This window comes from Tasmannia lanceolata, unplaced genomic scaffold (assembly GCF_043159265.1).
Source record: "Tasmannia lanceolata isolate RefF3 unplaced genomic scaffold, GAP_Taslan_0.1 ptg000037l, whole genome shotgun sequence".
NCBI classification, from domain to species: Eukaryota; Viridiplantae; Streptophyta; class Magnoliopsida; order Canellales; family Winteraceae; genus Tasmannia; species Tasmannia lanceolata.
In genome coordinates this window covers 14,802,768-14,820,000 of record NW_027518714.1, presented here as the reverse complement: position 1 = coordinate 14,820,000, position 17,233 = coordinate 14,802,768, and the positions used below count along the sequence as shown (strand labels likewise).

The 17,233-nt window shown below is 36.2% G+C and overlaps 2 protein-coding genes across 5 annotated transcripts in view; both read left to right on the top strand.

The window, feature by feature from the left end:
* LOC143862035 (Ypt/Rab-GAP domain of gyp1p superfamily protein) overlaps window positions 1–2,358 on the top strand; it is a 20,531-nt gene extending 18,173 nt beyond the window's left edge. For all 4 annotated transcript variants that reach the window (XM_077373030.1, XM_077373029.1, XM_077373027.1 and 1 more), the window contains 5 exons: window positions 69–174; window positions 819–916; window positions 1,061–1,315; window positions 1,399–1,482; window positions 2,025–2,358. In XM_077373030.1, the coding sequence (XP_077229145.1) occupies window positions 69–174; window positions 819–916; window positions 1,061–1,315; window positions 1,399–1,482; window positions 2,025–2,039 (558 nt within the window). In that variant the 3' untranslated portion in view covers window positions 2,040–2,358. The remainder of the gene's footprint in view (window positions 1–68; window positions 175–818; window positions 917–1,060; window positions 1,316–1,398; window positions 1,483–2,024) is intronic.
* Window positions 2,359–5,432: 3,074 nt separating this feature from the next.
* Window positions 5,433–14,907, top strand: LOC143860954 (glycolipid transfer protein 1-like). The gene is made up of 7 exons (XM_077371821.1): window positions 5,433–5,632; window positions 6,995–7,134; window positions 8,586–8,641; window positions 9,503–9,633; window positions 12,406–12,541; window positions 13,390–13,521; window positions 14,676–14,907. Exons 2-7 carry the CDS (start codon window positions 7,017–7,019, stop codon window positions 14,709–14,711), a joined length of 609 nt encoding a protein of 202 aa, XP_077227936.1. The 5' UTR covers window positions 5,433–5,632; window positions 6,995–7,016; the 3' UTR covers window positions 14,712–14,907.
* The last annotated feature ends 2,326 nt before the right edge of the window (window positions 14,908–17,233 follow it).

Below are 17,233 nucleotides of genomic sequence, written 5' to 3'. Positions count from 1 at the left end.
TTTCGCTTTTGGTTTCTTTCATTGATTCATCTAGCCTTACAAATGCTTTTGTGTTGAAAATTTCGAAGCGAGGAAATTTTAGATGTACGACGAGTTCTATCGGAGTGCAGTCACAGCTGAGTACATTAGCATCTGTAATTAAAATTGTTGATCCAAAGCTTCATCAACACCTAGGTACGATCTGTTAATATTAGCAAGTCTTTTAAACTCCCATGCATCAATTATAGCTTAACTTTGTAGTCGATCAAAGAAAACTTTACCAAATATCTTGACTATTTATTTAATTTTCATCACAAATGAAGATATAAAAAGTGCCAATGTTCTATGCTGAAATACGTCCCTAATCTTTCGTTCTTTTCTTCTCTTTTAGTCAATTAAGAATATTATTAAAATATGGAAATCCACCAGATTATTAGTATTAGGAAATCATTAGTGAACATGAAATTCTATAATGCTGCATGAATGCCGAGTAGCTTGATCAATTGAATGCTTAAATTGGAAATCACATTTTACCTTCTCATCAATAGCGCCAATACTATTCTTCCGTTCTTTATTGTTTGGTCTAATCTAGTCATCTTGGGCTTGTACATTTTAAAAGCATATATTACGACATGTACGAAGTATAGGGCTTTTTTACATTCTTGGTGCCATAAGAATGTCACTTGTTTAACCGATAAGTACTCTTGTTATTGCTTTCCTAATAAAATCTCCTAATCAAACAAAATAAAATCCCCTTTTCCTTGGCTTCTGTCCCTGCTTCCTTAATAAACATATCTTTTTCATTCATCCAATGCCTGATAGTGAGTCATTAATGGCAGAAAATCTAGATGGTGGAGAGTATTTGTTCGCATTCCGTATGTTGATGGTACTATTCCGCAGAGAATTCTCATTTGTGGATGCGATGTACCTTTGGGAGGTAAGCAGTCAGTTAGAGTTGCTTTGATTGCTTTTCAAGCTGTTATATTTTAGCTGTAACTACATTTTGATGGGGAATTTCCTAGATGGTCAAATGCTTTTGAAAGATGGAAGAGTCTGAGATCTTAAAATTTTTTTTTCTCAGTTAATGTGGGCCATGGAATACAATCCAAATATCTTCTCTTCTTATGAGGAGTCGGGCACAGCTACTAGTACAAGCGTGGTACCAAAGGGAAATGATAAGCTGCTAAAGCAGTATGGTAAATTTGAGAGGAAAAATGTAGAGACTGGATCTACAGACCAACAGAGGGCCCTATCTATCTTTCTTGTCGCCAGTGTCCTTGAGGCCAAGAACAAGCGACTGTTGAAGGAGGCGAAAGGCCTGGATGATGTCGTCAAGGTCCCCCCTCTCTCTCTCTCTCTCTCTAACATTGTGTGTGTGTGTGTGCGTGTTTGATGTGTTACTGTTGAATTTTGTACCAGATCTTGAATGACATAACTGGAAGTTTAGATGCGAAAAAAGCGTGCAATGAGGCATTAAAGCTTCACAAAAAGTACTTGAGCAAGGCAAGTTTTTTATAAGATTTACAAATTTGAAAATTAAATGATGGCCCGAGTTTAAGTTGGTTCGAAACTATATGAAGTGCTTATTCCAGTTTTTGTGAGTTTGAATACTCATGTTGCAATCTGAATTTCTAGTACCCGGTTTAGTTTTTAGAGTTTTTGATTTTGTCCTTTGACTACTTGAGTGCAATTTTTGAGTGCCTAATCGTTCTTCTTGATTACTCTGTACTTTTATCGATGTTGTTGGGTCTAGGGAAAACGAGTGGCCCCTCAACTTGTTCGAAGTCTCGAGCAAGTAGTGCTGTCTAGCTAGAGCAATTTTCAAGTACTGAATCATTTTTCTTGATTATTCTGTATTATCATTTCTGTTGGGTCTTAGCACAAACCAGTGGCTCAGCTTGACCAATGTCTTGAGCAATTTGAGCTATCTAGCTAGTTTTTCGAGTATTTCGTCATGCATTATACTCTGGTTTGCTATTGAATGAAACTATCATATGAATAGTGTTGGAAACTTGACGATTTTCTAATTTTATTGTTGTATGCAGACCAAGAAATCATAGACTTGAGCTCTTCTGTTGACCAAATTTCCGCACCCAATCGGCTGGGGGCATCGACAAATATGGCATGTCCCAGAGTTTTACTTGTTTTTATCAGATTTTTTCTGATTTCAAATATATAAGAATGATTTGGCCTCTGTAATTTTGTGCAATGTTATGTAACTTTGTACTATTTTAGGGGTTTCTTTTTGAAATCCCTGAGATGGGGGTTCCCCTGTATTTCTTCATTCTAACATTGATTTAGTTGCTTATAAATAAATGTATTCTTTTATTTCCACCCTGTTCAGACTTCATGACCTTAAAAATAAATATTTTTCAATTATATTCTGTTCTTGTAATGTCGAATCACAAGAAAATAATTTCACCATTCATACTTGTCATTTTTCGAATGGAAAAAAGTAGTATCTTTTTTTCTGGAAAAAGGCCAACCAGAAATTTTGATGTTCAAATTATTCATATCTAATAATCGATTATCTTTGGTATTATTGTTTTAGGGAAATGATTTCTCATTTCTCCAGTGTTTTGATAAGCATGTGCTCCATTTGTTTGACATGTAGTATTTAAAGGGATGTCATAGGATATTACCGTTCTCAAAAAGCTCTTAAAAAAGGCCTACACAACAAACAAGTGAGCGCATGTTTATCAAAACATGGAGCGCAGAAATCATTTCCCTTATTTTATTGAGAATCACTATCTTGAAGCCAAAATATGGAAGCTTTTGGGAAATGATTTCTGCCCTCCAATGTTTTGATAAACATGCGCTCCAACTTTTGTCGTGTAGTAATTGACAGGCTGTCAGAGGAATATTACGATTCTAAAAAAGTTCTCCGTTTGGTTGGCGGAATTTTTTTGCTTCTTGGGATTTTTGTGGAACAAAAAACTTTCTGGGAGATTGGTGGGGAAAAAAAACTCCCTGGAAGTATCCCGGTAAAACAAAAATCCCATGTTTGGTTGACCGGACTATGGTAGGAAAAAAAAAAAATGCTTTGTTTGGTTGCTTGAACTGTTGGGAAGAAAAAAAAAATCTTCTACAAGTTTATTTTTTGTTCCTGGGATTATTTTGGTTCCTGCTACACGACAAACATGTTGAGCACATGTTTATCAAAACATTGGAGGGCTGAAATCATTTCGAAAGCATCTTTATCAATTTCGTTGTTGGTGCAGTCGGTGGGACCACCGCAGCCTACTTTTTTTAGGGAATGGCAAAAAATATCCTCGCCTTTTTATTCAGGGCAAGAATCGGGCCGGGTCAGTTTGACATTTCTTGAAACCTTGATTAAATCAGACAAGAGTCCAGAGACTTACAGGATAAAAGCTTAGCATGAGTTTCTAGCCCAAAGTTTTTTTTTTTTAGGGAAATGATTTCAACGCTCCAATGTTTTGATAAACATGCTTTCACTTGTTTATCGTGTAGTATTTAAAGGGCTTTAAGAGCTTTTTGAGAACCGTAACATCCTCTGACATCATTTTAAATACTACACGACAAACAACTTGAGCCATGTTTATCACAACACTGGAGCGCAGAAATCATTTCCCTTTTTTTTTTATTGTTTTGTAAGCTTAGCATGATTTTTGCAAGGGCGCCCTTCATTCTATCATTCCTCCTTCTAAATATGAGAAAATGGTAAGACTCTTTTTTTTCTTGACATTCCTTTACTTTTGACATTAAATGGGCGTAAAACAAATTTTACAAAAACTGTAGGGAAGTGATATATCCGCCCCTTTTGATCACTAGGAACACCCCATGTCAGTGTTTGTGGCAATAAGGGGCATTGAATTCTTTTGACATAAGTACAACAGCCCCTCTTTAGCCACTGATACACTGACAAGGGGTGATCAAAAGGGGTGGATATATCATTTCCCAAACTTTAAAACTGGAGTAGGATTTGTTTTAGGCAGTGATGAATCGACCCCTAGTATCTTAAATCGACCCCATGTCTCCGCTCTCTCTCTCTCTAATCACTGCTCTATATGGGGGTTGATTTAAAATTTATGGGGGTCGATTTATCACTGCCCTTTGTTTTATGCCAAATTTATGTCTAAAGAAAAGGAGCCTCAGGGCATCTTTGGCTACCATGAATTTGTTTCCTAGAATATTAGCTTACCCATCGGAGGGAGGCGCAGGGGAGGGATAGATAGGAGAGGGATTGAGTTAGGATAGGGTAAGAAAAGCCTGAAAAACAAGGAGACAAAAAACTTCATCCAATATGTGATTGACTTTTCCTTTTTCTTTAGCCACTTCTCACCCCCTCCTCATTCATGTCCTCTCAAATCTCTCCTCCCACCCACCCACTCACCCCTCTCTCACCTAAGCTAATTTATCATGAAAAAAAAGAAAAATCATTTCATGGTTGCCCAAATGGCCCTAGGGTGAAAATCATGACTTTAGAAGTGCTTAAAGGGTATTTACATTGAAAAAAAGTTTAGTAGATAGGTACTATTTGAATATATTTTTCAAAAGACTTCAACTTTTTGGGTGATTGATAGTTTTAAATGATTAATTGGAAAATATTTTGCAAATTAGGGATTTATATGCAAGAATTCCAAATTATTTCAGGTCTAGATATGGCTATTTTTTTTAGAAAATTTTCTTCTATGATCCCTTAATATTACTAAATAATAACTTATAGAGATTATTAACGGGCTAAAATGCGGAGTTGACATTGGTAATTTTTCTGCTAAGATAGAGGGGTTATCAAGTATCAACTTATACATGTATTGTTGGCACTTTTAATTATGGATAAGGGATAATAGACCATTTTAAAGATTTTGAAAAAAATATTTTTTTTTTCTCAAAATTTGTTGACATTTTCGCACTTGAGCAGTATCTTCTTATTTCAAATGACCAAATTAGTCTTGAAAAACTAATGTACCTTAATTTTTTATGAGGAAACTGTTGGTGCGCTTAAGTTGTTATAACGCCTCCCATTCATTTAAATATTTGGGTCCCGCTGGATCCCGCTAAAGCGCACCAATGGGAGGCGTTATAACAACTTAAGCGCACGAACACTTTTCTCATTTTTTATATCAAGAAATAGAATTCTATAAAATGATTAATGTACCTTTTTGTTTTTTTACCAATCGAATAAAACCTTACTGCTTACTAAAGTCATTTGAAAACAACTTTCACGGACAAAAGGGACAAAAGAAAGGGGGTGGGAAAGTAAAATGAAAGGCTGGAATTGAAGACCCCTTTTCCATTTCTCTTTCCCACAGGTGCGTATTTTAGTGGATGAAAGAGACAAAAGAAAGGGGTGGAAAAGTATTAAAGTAGCATAGTGGGTTGGGAATAAGATTCCCCTTTTCCATTTACTAAAAGGTGCGTATTTTAGAACTTCCTCCATTTATTCCCTCAAGGGCTCTTTTAAAATACGCACGGTGCGCAGTACACATACAAAAACCTTCGTCCAATCCACGTTCAATTTATTCGATTTAAAAGAACGTGGCAAAAGCTCCGAATTTTTATCATCTCTCGCGATTCTCTAAATTAGAAATCTTGATCTTTTATACGAATCTGATTCTCTGAATTTCCCCATCTTCTTTACCTGATCAGCTTAGAATTCTTATTTCGCGATCGATTTGGACTCTATTTGCAGGTGAATCATCAGATCTTTCGGCATTTTAGGGTTTTGAACCTCACATTTTCAAGTTTGTGATTTTGTTCCATTTTTCCCGTAGTAATTCTCCTCTTTTTAAGTTATATTTGATTCTCCATGTTTTTCCAGTTTCAGATTTGTGATCGCATTCTTTTTCTTTTTCTTTTTTAATGTTTTCATCGGAGAGGGTTTTTTGATCTGATGTCGTTTGAATACTGAAAATTGAGGAAAAAACGATGCATTTGGCTCGACTCGATTCGATCCGATCAATGTAGTTTACGCTGTTTCAGACCGTCTGGAATCTTCTGATCTTTTGTTCTTTTGCTTTTCCTATGGTATTCGATTATTTTTCTAATTTCCTCGTCTAGTTGAGTAGGAATTCATGTGGTGGAAATGTTTAGGGTTCCGAAATGGCTAGATCTAAACTGAATTTGTGTTTCTGTATGATCTTTTAGATCACTTCATAAACATAAACTGTGTTTGGTATTTTTACCCTTTATTTTGTATGTTAGAGTTGATTCTACTTTATTTCATGTCTGGTAGGAGCTTTGGCCTTAATAGATAGCAAAGGAACTTTTGGTACATAATCTGAAATGCTGAACAATGGCTATATCTGTTAAAATTAGCTTTGTTAATCAGTGATAGTTCTTTGTGGAATGCTAAACTGAAGGGTGCCCTTGCAAAAACCCAGCCGCAAGGACGCCCCACTGGATCCACATCACACAGTTTAGCACTCCTCTTATTATTTTTGCATTTTTCCAGTGCTGTTCTATATGTGGATCCAATGGGGCGCCCTTGCTGCTGTTTTTTTTTTTTTCAAGGGCACCCCTCAGTTTAGCACTCTTCTCATTATTTTGGCATTTTTTTTTTCTATTTTGGAGTTGTTTTAGGATTAAGGTCTTTTTTCTTCTTTTTTTTGTAATTCTGTTTTTATTGACTTTTTTTTTATGAACTCTCCCCCTTCCTTCACTGTTAATTTACTATGAAACCAGCAAGTTAATGCCCTTCTTCTAATGTCCAACTGTCTCTAATTTTCAGTTTTTGGTCCACCAAAAAAATATTGAATTTGTTATTGAAGGTTAAGCAGTGGAATCCTCTAAATCTCAAGGCCAAAAGGCAGTCATCTGATAACTGTTTTAATTTTCAATTTTCTGGGAATTGTAAATTCTGATGGAAGCTGCATCAATTTCCAGCCCAACATGGCACTGTCTAACAACCATTGTATTATCTCATTCCCGTATATATGTGGACACAACTATTTTGTTTCTCTTATGTTTCTATTGTATTTGCTTTCACATTTCTGAGCATCAAAGTTCAGGACCTTTGACGAATTCCTAAGGCTGGATTGCCATTTTCATTTAGGCAAAAGGATTCAATCGTAGAAATGGAGGGGACTGTGTTCACCCCCTCTTTGGAAGGAATGAAGTTTGTAAAGTCTGATGAAGGGGAAATGCTTACCAAGCCTTTTCTGGATGTTTGCAAGCTCGTGCTTCCCGTCATAGGTAAATTGGCTTTGGTGCCTCATTTTTTTTTTCCTTCTTGTGGTTCATCTGTACTTTTGACATATAATTTGGTTTATAAACTTGGACAATTTTTAGGCCTTTCATTCTTATTTGTTGACAAAGGACATTTAGTTTCTGAATTTGGTGGAAAATTTCGCTTGGATTTCTTGAAATTTGAAGTTTTGAACTGATTGTTCTATAATATAAAAGCCTATTCTTCCTGCATTACGGCATTTCTTACTCTTCTGCACTTTCTTTTCACTCACACAAGATTAAATGCCCAGGAATAAACAATCCATTATATTTTCTGTCAGACCAGTTATTTGAGCTTGATTTAGCCACTTGGCAGAGGATTGTATGTATTCATTTTAATTTTTACCACTTCTGTAAAAATATGAGATTTTGGTAAGCACCTGTTCAAAAAATACATCGGTAAACTGTCCCTGTTGAGAACACCAGAGTACATATTTTGTGTCTAATAGCTGCTAAAGGTGCAATAAATTTCTTCTACCTCTTATTAGTCCTTTTTATCATTGTCTTGAATCATTCCATATTTACAAAAAAAAGGGGCGGGGGTGAAAATATGCTTGCCATTTTGCAGTGTCTTTGCACAAGATATACTACTGTTTAATTTAGGTCCTGCCATTGGTCTAAACTTCAGACTATATTCTATCCCTTTCCCTATTGCCGGAATTTTTTTGGTTCTTGGGACTTTTGGGGAATTTCCACAGGAAACCCACGTTTGGTTGGTGGGCCCAAAATAATCCCAGGAACCAAAATAACCCCTCACGAAACCCCAGGAAGGAAAAAAAATACTCCCAGGAACCAAAATAATCCCAGGAACCAAAAATAAGCTTGCAGAAGAATTTTTTTCTTCCCATCAGTTCAAGCAACCAAACAAAGCATTTTTTTCCCACCATAGTCCGGTCAACCAAACATGGGATTTTTATTTTACCGGGATACTTCCAGGGAGTTTTTTTTCCCACCAATCTCCCAGGAAGTTTTTTGTTCCACAAAAATCTCAAGAACCAAAATAATTCCAGCAACCAAACGGAGCGGTTAATTGCACTATGTTGACAGCATGGTTTTAAATTTCGACCGAAATCCAAAATTTCGGACCGAAAGGAATGGGGTACGAAACCGAAATTTCCGAAATTACAAAATTTCGGTCGAAATTTCGGCGAAATAAAAGCTTAATTTTTATTATTTTATTACTTTACCAAATTTCGACCGAAAATGCCGAAATTTCAGTTGGAAAAAACGGTATTTTGTGGGCTAGTACCCAATTTCGACAGAAATTTCGGTTTCTGGAAACACCGAAATCGAAATTTAAAACCTTGTTTGACAGTAGATAAAGGAAAATTTCTCCCATCTCTTTATTCTAGACATGATACTGAAATATCCTGTTGCGCATCATATTGATTATTGTCTCTTATGATTTATGCTGCCAGAAAAGTTAGGCGCTGCCATGGTACTTGTAAAATCTGACGTGGGGGGTAATATTTCGGTAAGGATCGTCTTATTCATATGTTCCTTTTAGAGGTAGATGTTTTCTGATTGCTTTCATAATAAGTGTATTTTTCTTCTATCCAATTATCCTTTCTCTGCCATTCTGGATTGGAGCTAAAATGCTGTTTAGAAGTTTCTTCAAGCTAGCTGGAGCCTGCAGGTCAATTTGGAATGACCCTTTAAAAAGAAAAATCTTGACCTCTTTTATATTCCACATAGTTTTTTCCATAGATGGTATTTAAGTCCCTAGTTAGATCGATTTGTGTATGGCTGTTAATTTTCATATGTATCTTTAGTTTCCTCAAGCAAAACTGCACTCGTATTCCTGCTTGGTATATTCTGCCGATATAACTTATGGGAACATGTAGTGCCATAAAAACTGTCATAAGTTGTTCGACAGGGTGGGTTTAGGGAATCTGACATGCTTACAAGCCTGACATGCCCATCGCATAAGGCATTTTATGGATGACCTGTTGCATGTGAGGGCAGTCACACCGGCACACTTTTCAGCAGATTTTGTCTTCATTCATGAGGTGGCTGCCCTCACCAGTCCATCCGCAAAATGCCTTCTGTGATGGACGCTAGCAAATCCCTATATATATAATAGTGTAAGATGTAGATAAAAATCTCTAGGTAATAGCGTATAAATAGATGGGAAAGATGCATTGAGGTTTTTCCGCCTGTTTTAGTTATAGCTAGTCAACATGTCTCTCATGACAATTTTCTGAAGTATAATTTTTTTGTTAAGTAGGTATCTACATGTTTTTTCATTTGTTGTGATATTTTCTCTTGCAGAGATTAGAATCCAAATATTCTTCCCATCCTTTTGAATTCAATCTTGTGATATTTTCTTTTGCAGCGATTGGAATCCAAATATTCTTCCAATCCTTCTGAATTCAATCTCCTCTACAATATGGTTCGAGTAGAGATCGAAGCCAAAACAGCAAAAGCTTCTTCTAGTTGTACCAATGGTCTCCTGTGGCTAACAAGGTACTTTACAATGTCAACCACACATGGTTTACTTTTCTGATGGAGGAGGTTTACAGGGGAACGAGCAAAGGATTTCTATTGACAGTACTAAATAAAAATCTCAGAATTCAAGTACTGCTTGAATGAACAAATCAAATGAATTATGTTGTTCAAAATTGGAAAACAATAAAAGAAAATATGAAGACTGAAAGGAAACAAGTGAACAACGAGAATGGACTTTTGGAACAATGATTGGAATTGTTTTGAGAAGGAACAGTGGGTATGATTTTTAAAATCAAGTGACTCGTAGGATTGAAAGCAGGAATTAAGAAAGTAATCTTGCCTTCTGACAAAAGAAATTAAATTCAACTGATAACTGGGAATACTGAAGAATTGAAAGAGGAGCTGGATTACTAGACAATTTCAGTTTAATAAAATAAGTTTCGGAATAAAGAAATAGTAAGGGAAACACGATTCAGGCTAGAATTGTGAGAAAACACAGTTTAGGAAATAAGAACAGAAAACTAGAGAATGGAATATATGTTTAAAGCTTCAAGGAACTGAAAGAAATCTTAATCCCAGGAAGTAAGAACTGAAAACTAGAGAATGGAATATCTGTTTAAAGCTTCAAGAAACTGAAAGAAATCTTAATCCAAGGTACTAACTCTACGATTAGATGAGAACCTAGGTTCTGATCTAATAGATGGGTTTTATAGCAGAGCTAAGAGTTAAAACCTCTGATAAGAATTAGAGCTATAAAATAGTACTTAAGATTCAAGAAACAAAAAAGAAAGATAAAACAGGCTTGAAAATCAATTAAATGAATAGAAATGATAAGAGATGAACGCGATTGATAAAAGGATTCAAACAGGACAGGGAATTAAGATTTGGAAGAGAAACATGTAATAACCGAAAAGGTCAAATAAAGAATTGATTTTAAAGAGAATAAGGAATAGGGTTACCAAAAAAAATTCCACTTTTGGGCCTCTTCAAATCCACCTAGAGAAAAATGCACCATTATCAAGGGAATCCACCTTCGATCTCTAGTAATCCACCTAAAGGTATGTTATGTTTATCAAAGGAATCCACCTTTGATCAACACACAATGAATCCACACTGTTGGAGGACTTCGAAAGGTATATTTTATTTCTTCAAATCGTGATCATGTCGATGCCCTAAGGCTTACACACACATATAGTATAGTATGTATAGATAGATCTCATTTCTCCCATGAGTTCATCACCCTAATATAAAGGACTTGAACAACTAAAACCTTAATTCTAGAATTGGATAAGCTGCACAGATTCCCATGCACTACAAGCATAAAGTAATATACAAATTGTTAACTTACCAACTTCTCCAAAAGCTTAAGCAGTTAGAGGAAGGCGTTATTTATCTTTTATACTTTAACACTCCCCCGCACGTGTGGCCCACTTGGCAAACACGTGGCACATGTGGTCCAACTTTGGGCCGACCATCGCATGTGAATTTTTGCTATCCGGGAGGTTTGAACTCGAGACCTTTGGCTCTGATACCATGTTAACTTTCCAACTTCTCCAAAAGCTTAAGCTGTTAGAGGAAGGCGTTATTTATCTTTTATACTTTAACACAAATCTCTTCAAACATTGTGATTCATGATTCTGTTCCAAATAAACAAGAGGTGATGAAATGTTGTCATTCTTCATCAACTATAACTTTTTTTGTTGAATGGTAGTCAATTTTATTGCCAGAAAAAGCAAGACCAAGGTGGTCAATACATCAGGATGAAAAGAGAAAAAGAAATAATTCATTAAATAGGGTGTCAGAAACAGGGAAAACCTATACAATGAGAGATCCATGAGTAACATGATAATAGGGAAGTGTAATAATAAATAATAGAATTTCAGGCGTTCTCTGTTCTATGATAACAGCTGTTATATTGGTGAAATTCACATTTCTCACCGGTGGGTCCTTTTCAAGGTCAAGTAACCTTGAACAGTTTCTTATGTGATTTTCTTCGAGGAGGGTTGGGAACTTATTCTATCAATTTATGACAGTTGCTCTCTCACGTAGCATGTAAAATGGGGAAAATATGGCTTGCAAGGTCACACTATTTCAAGTGACACTTTTGGGTGAAATTGTTTTTTGGCTGCCGTTGATTTTATATGGAAACCCGATCCTACGATTGGAGCAGATGGTTTATTCTCAGACAATTTATCAGCATCTTGTTGTAGAGATTAGAGGTTATAATAATAATAATAATAATAATAATAATATTATTATTATTAGAGAAAAGCGTCCCTGCGCTTTAGTAGCTTATAAAGCCTCCCATTGGTTCGTATAGCGGGTCGGGTCCACAAAATGTGACGAATGGGAGGCTTTATAAGCCACTAAAGCGTAGGGAGCTCCCTGCGCTGCAGCGCCGGAACACTTTCCTATTATTATTATTATTATTATTAGAGTAAAGTGTTTCTGAACTCGAGCTATCACGAGCGTTAATAATGGCGTGAATAGCTAAATCAAGTTACCAACCCATCTCACTTACATTGAAATTAAAAATCCTTATATGATAGTTATGCCCATACAAAAATAAAAGATAATTATACTCTTACTAATAGAATAAAACCCTAAGGCACTCCTAATGGCACCCACTGTCAGACTGAGCCCCTTTTCTTTTTCGTGAAGGCTAGTCCCTGTGTTTTTCTCTACCATCTTCATGTGTATGGTTGTGTCTTTAAAGATGCTTATAATTTTCCATTTTTTAATCTTTTATTTTATTTTATTTGTTATTCATGCATACATCAATTTCTGCAGGGCCATGGACTTCTTAGTGGAACTGTTTCGCAACTTACTGGCACATCCAGATTGGACCATGTCACAAGTCTGCACTGATTCCTACAACAAAACCTTGAAGAAATGGCATGGCTGGCTTGCCAGTTCTAGTTTCACTGTAATGCCTCTCAAGCTATGAATTGAATTTTAAATTCACTGAAAAATCCTTTAGTTTACGACAATAGCAACATTTTATTTTTTTTGGATTTACAACTTTATGTTACCGAGAATTCTAGTCTTATTTATTTATCTTTAATTGTATAGCTGTAGTAATTGATAGTTTATTGCCAGTAGCTTCTCAATAATAATTTGATTGTTTATTTACCTGAAATTTCTTTCTCGACCCTACCCCAATTTCATCAACTTATTCACTAATACCATGGTTGACAATCATGGAAACTGTTTTCGTGGGCGAGAGAGAGGCAAGGAGGAGGGAGATGGAGAGACTTGATTTTTCACTCACATCCTCTCAAGTCTCTCACTGTCACTCTCCCGCCCCTCTCTCACCACTCTCACCAATGAGTAAACTAATACTGTATTCCATGAAAAAAATATTTTGATGGTTTTCGAACATGTCACAAACATTTATTGTCTCTAATAAGACATTTGACTATTGTTTGATGATTGTATTACATAAATTTCAATTTTTTTGAACTGTGTTTTCATCAGTATTTTATTTCTATTCTTTTCAGATACTTTCTTTATGCAACTGAACTTATTGATGCCATCATGGTTTTTTTTCCTATTCTTTTCAGATATTTTCTGTATGCAACTGAACTTATTGATACCTTCAACTAATATTTTAGACTTCAAATGGAACATCACAGACACTAGAAAATTCATGATTGCCCCAAAGTTCATATGAATGACTAAAAACCGTTATATCCCTAAGCAGTACATAGATTGTCATTAATTAACATATTAATTTCTTTTCGCCTGTTCTACAATACATTATTGAAATTACAGGTCGCGATGAAACTTGCTCCAGACAGGAAGAAATTCATGGAGGTGATAGGGGGGACTGGTGATATCAATGCTGACATGGAGAAATTCTGCGCGGACTTCTCCCCGTTTCTAGAGGAGAACCATAAGTTCCTGGTAAGATTTTTTGTTCCACTGTTGGTGTTCGAGTAATTTTGCCTGAAACTTTAAGTTTGGGTTGAATGTAGTTTTGAATTTCAGGACTATGTAGAGCTGATGTCTTATAGAAACAAAGGGTACCAATAATAAAAATATTTAGGTAAATAATAAAATTAAGACAACGACTAAAATATCTTTTGAGATCATCAAAATATTAAAAAAAAAAAACTAGAAATTCCAGAACACATGACTAAATGCACCATCCAATCTAATGTGAATACCTATTGCTGATTAGTTCATTTTTATATTCTATAGGAAATGATCCCTCATATTTGCTTCATAAGGGATGAGTGTTAAACGTGTAACACCTTGGGGATGAGACTTAGAAGCTCAAATAAGGATGTAATAATTCTTAATCTTTCACATAAACTTAGGGATGGTGAGGGAGTGTCTCACCCAATTGGTCTACACTCGTGAGTCTTGCCCCCTTGACTTCATCACTTCACATAAGCAAAGAGCTTGCTAAACTGAGGGAGTTTTAAGGCCATGTTTGACAACCTTGAAAATTTATTCCTTGGGAATATTCCTAGGCTCAGTTGTGAGAAAGGGATGGAGAAAGGGGAAGAGGGAGAGACCTGAGTTGGTGAGAGTGGAGAGAGCATAAAAAATCCCTAAAAACAGTGGAAAAGAAATACTACTTGAAATGGGTTTTTTTTTTCCTGATTTTTAGAAGCTTTTCATGCTTATCTGACTCCCACCCTATCAAGTTTTCCACTCTTCCACTCATCTCTCACAACACAAATATTCCATGAAATATTTTTTTCAAGGCTGCCAAACATGGCGTAAAGGTCGAACAATGTGGCTGCTATGGTGAAGAAACATGCATTCTATCCAATAACTATCAAATAGAATACCTAGTGGGGTGCAGTATCAGGGGAAAAAAACTACTTTTTCCTTTTGAAAATAAAACAACCTAAAATCATGAAAAACACTCACACGATAAACCATACCAGCATCATCTTTATTTTTTATGACGAGAGCAAGTATCCACGTTGCGAGTTGCCATGTGGATACCCACATATCACCTATTTGCGGATATTGTTAACATTTATTTGTTCACTTTTCGATTGGCAAATTAAGGGGTGTGGTTCTATTCTGTTCATTGGGCGCAGGATAGCGTTGGGCTGGACACCCTGAAAGCTTCTTGATGGAAGAGGAGTTCTAATCAGGTGTTGTTGCCTTTTCCCTTTCCTCTTTTGTATGAATTTTACAATATGCATTTGAGCAGATAGATACTCAGTTATGTATTAAACTATGCAAATTGTCCTTTACTCTTGATTCTTTTCTTTTATGTTTTATGTACTCTTTATCCCAAAGGAAATCTAGATATCATTTCTCCACAAATTTTCAACCCACAATCTTAATCACTTTGGGCATGTTTGGCAACCATGAAAATAAATATTCCATGGAATATTAGTGGGGCCTGTGGGAGATGGTTGGAGAGTGATACTTGAGAGGGTGGGAGTGAGGGGAGCATGAAAAGCCTGAAAAATAGGGGGGAAAACCAATTTGAAGTAGAGTACTTTTTTTTCACCTTTTTAAAGGTATTTATTTATCATCCTCTCCATGCTTCCTCAACTAGTGCTCTGTCAAGTCTCTGTCCTTCCTTTCTTCTTGGCTCCTCTTTCACAATTTGGCCGAAATTACCGAAATAATTAATTAATTCTTTTTTTTACATGAACATGGCCGAAATAAACTGAAACCGAAATTTAAATCTATGATTACAGATGATGAAGGAGAATTTTTTGTATGCTTGATCGGAGCGTTTAGGGTAATTGCATCATTCCAAGTGCAACTGATAGGGGTACAAATCTCGTCAATTTTTTGGAGTTTTTATTTTTTTATGACATAGGTTATATTCCACTCCAATTTTTAGGGTGGGACTATTCCCTACGGATGCGCGCAATCGTCGGGTAAGCCTGGGGGATTTTGGGTTGAGCTTTTACCATAAAATCAGGTCCGGTAAGGTTGGGTTGAGGCTGATTCCATTTTATTTTTTAGCAAAAGCTCAACCCAACCTGACCCAAGTTGCAACCCTAACTGCTGAAGCATGATGCCATGATGGGTGGTCTACAGGTGGTCGTTAGTGTATTTCATGAGTGTCCTTGTAGAAACCCCTGAAAATTAAAGACTGAATTATTCAAAAAAAAAAGAGAGAAAAAGGTGGGTGCCAATGCCCTCTTTCATCTCTTATGAATGCTATCAGGAAAACACTAGACATGAATAACGAATTTTTTTATTTTTTTTTCTCCTTTTTGATATGGTGATACTTTATTAAATGGGAGAAAAAAAAGCCCGTGAGAGGAAATATGAACTACGCAGTAAAAAAAGGCAAAATCAATAAGGAGGCTCAAGAAGGTAAATAGTCAAAAATCTCCTACCACAACCTTTCAACACCTGCTCCGTGGTCCGCCTCTCCATTAGCCAACACCTGCTCCGTGGTCCGCCTCTCCATTAGCCAATCTCAAAACATGTTTAAAAATGGATGAAGTGACCCTCCACAGGGTCCAGAATCTAGTAGATCATCTCTGCAAATCTCCATAGGTGAGATTGATTCCCATGAATTCATCTAATGATATTGAGGGCTCTCCCTACACTTAAGATGGGGCTCACCTATTTACATGATATAAGCTATTCATTCGTTCGGTTTTTTTTTTTTTTTTTTAGGAATGGTGCTATTCATTCATTCGTCCCAACGGTAGATAGGCTGTGTTTCACAAATCTTCTCCATAGAATGATCCTAACGTTCGAATATATTTGATGTAGCTCCGGAGGTTTACAAATGTTGCTATAGCAACCTCTAAAAATTGAGTGGTTTAGGGAGAAGATTTTTGGGACACGGCCTGTGAAGTGGCTAAAAATCAAGAAGCTAGTGTCTCCAAGTGATGAAGTGATGAGAAGTGGCTAAAAATCAGGAAACAAAAAACTCTACTAAAAATAGACCAACTTTTTCCTGGTTTTAAGCCACTTCTTAGGCTCATTTCAATCGTGCCCTCTCAAATCTCTCTCCTCTCACGTGCCCTACACCTCTCTCACCACTTGGACACACCGATTTATCAAGAAAAAAAAAATCCTGGCTGCCCGACATGGCCTAAGTCTCTGTTTCTGTCGCCGTAAAATGGGTGTAAAACCAAATTTACACTGCAAAATTTGTTTTATGCCCATTTTACATCTAAAGAAACAGTCTTAACAGATATGGCACAGTAAAAGACATTGAAACCTGACTGCTGCAATGGCTTGAACAATAGATCATCACGTCGTATTATGATGTAGCTCTTCAACTACACCCCACTCTACAATGCCTTCAACTTTGCTTTCCATCGTTGAACGCACATAAATAAGCAAATCTTTACTGCAATTAGCATCTGATTCTAAATCTGCTCAGACTATTCACAATCTCTAATGAAGAGCATTGATAAGCCGTTCCGTCTTGTGGGAAGAGGAAGAGAAGAAAGAATATTAGATTAGAGAAGGCTCACCGAGATAATCATCGACCTTGTTTTCTTGACATTTCTTGAGGAAATAGAGCTGCCTTCGCAAGTTCAGCACCTGCAATAGTCAAGTATGAGAAATCTGCAAAGCAGGTTCTTTAGATAAGTCTTAGATGATGGTAGTAACAATAGACACAAGATACTCGCAGCTGCAAAATTTATAGATTACTTTGTTCCAT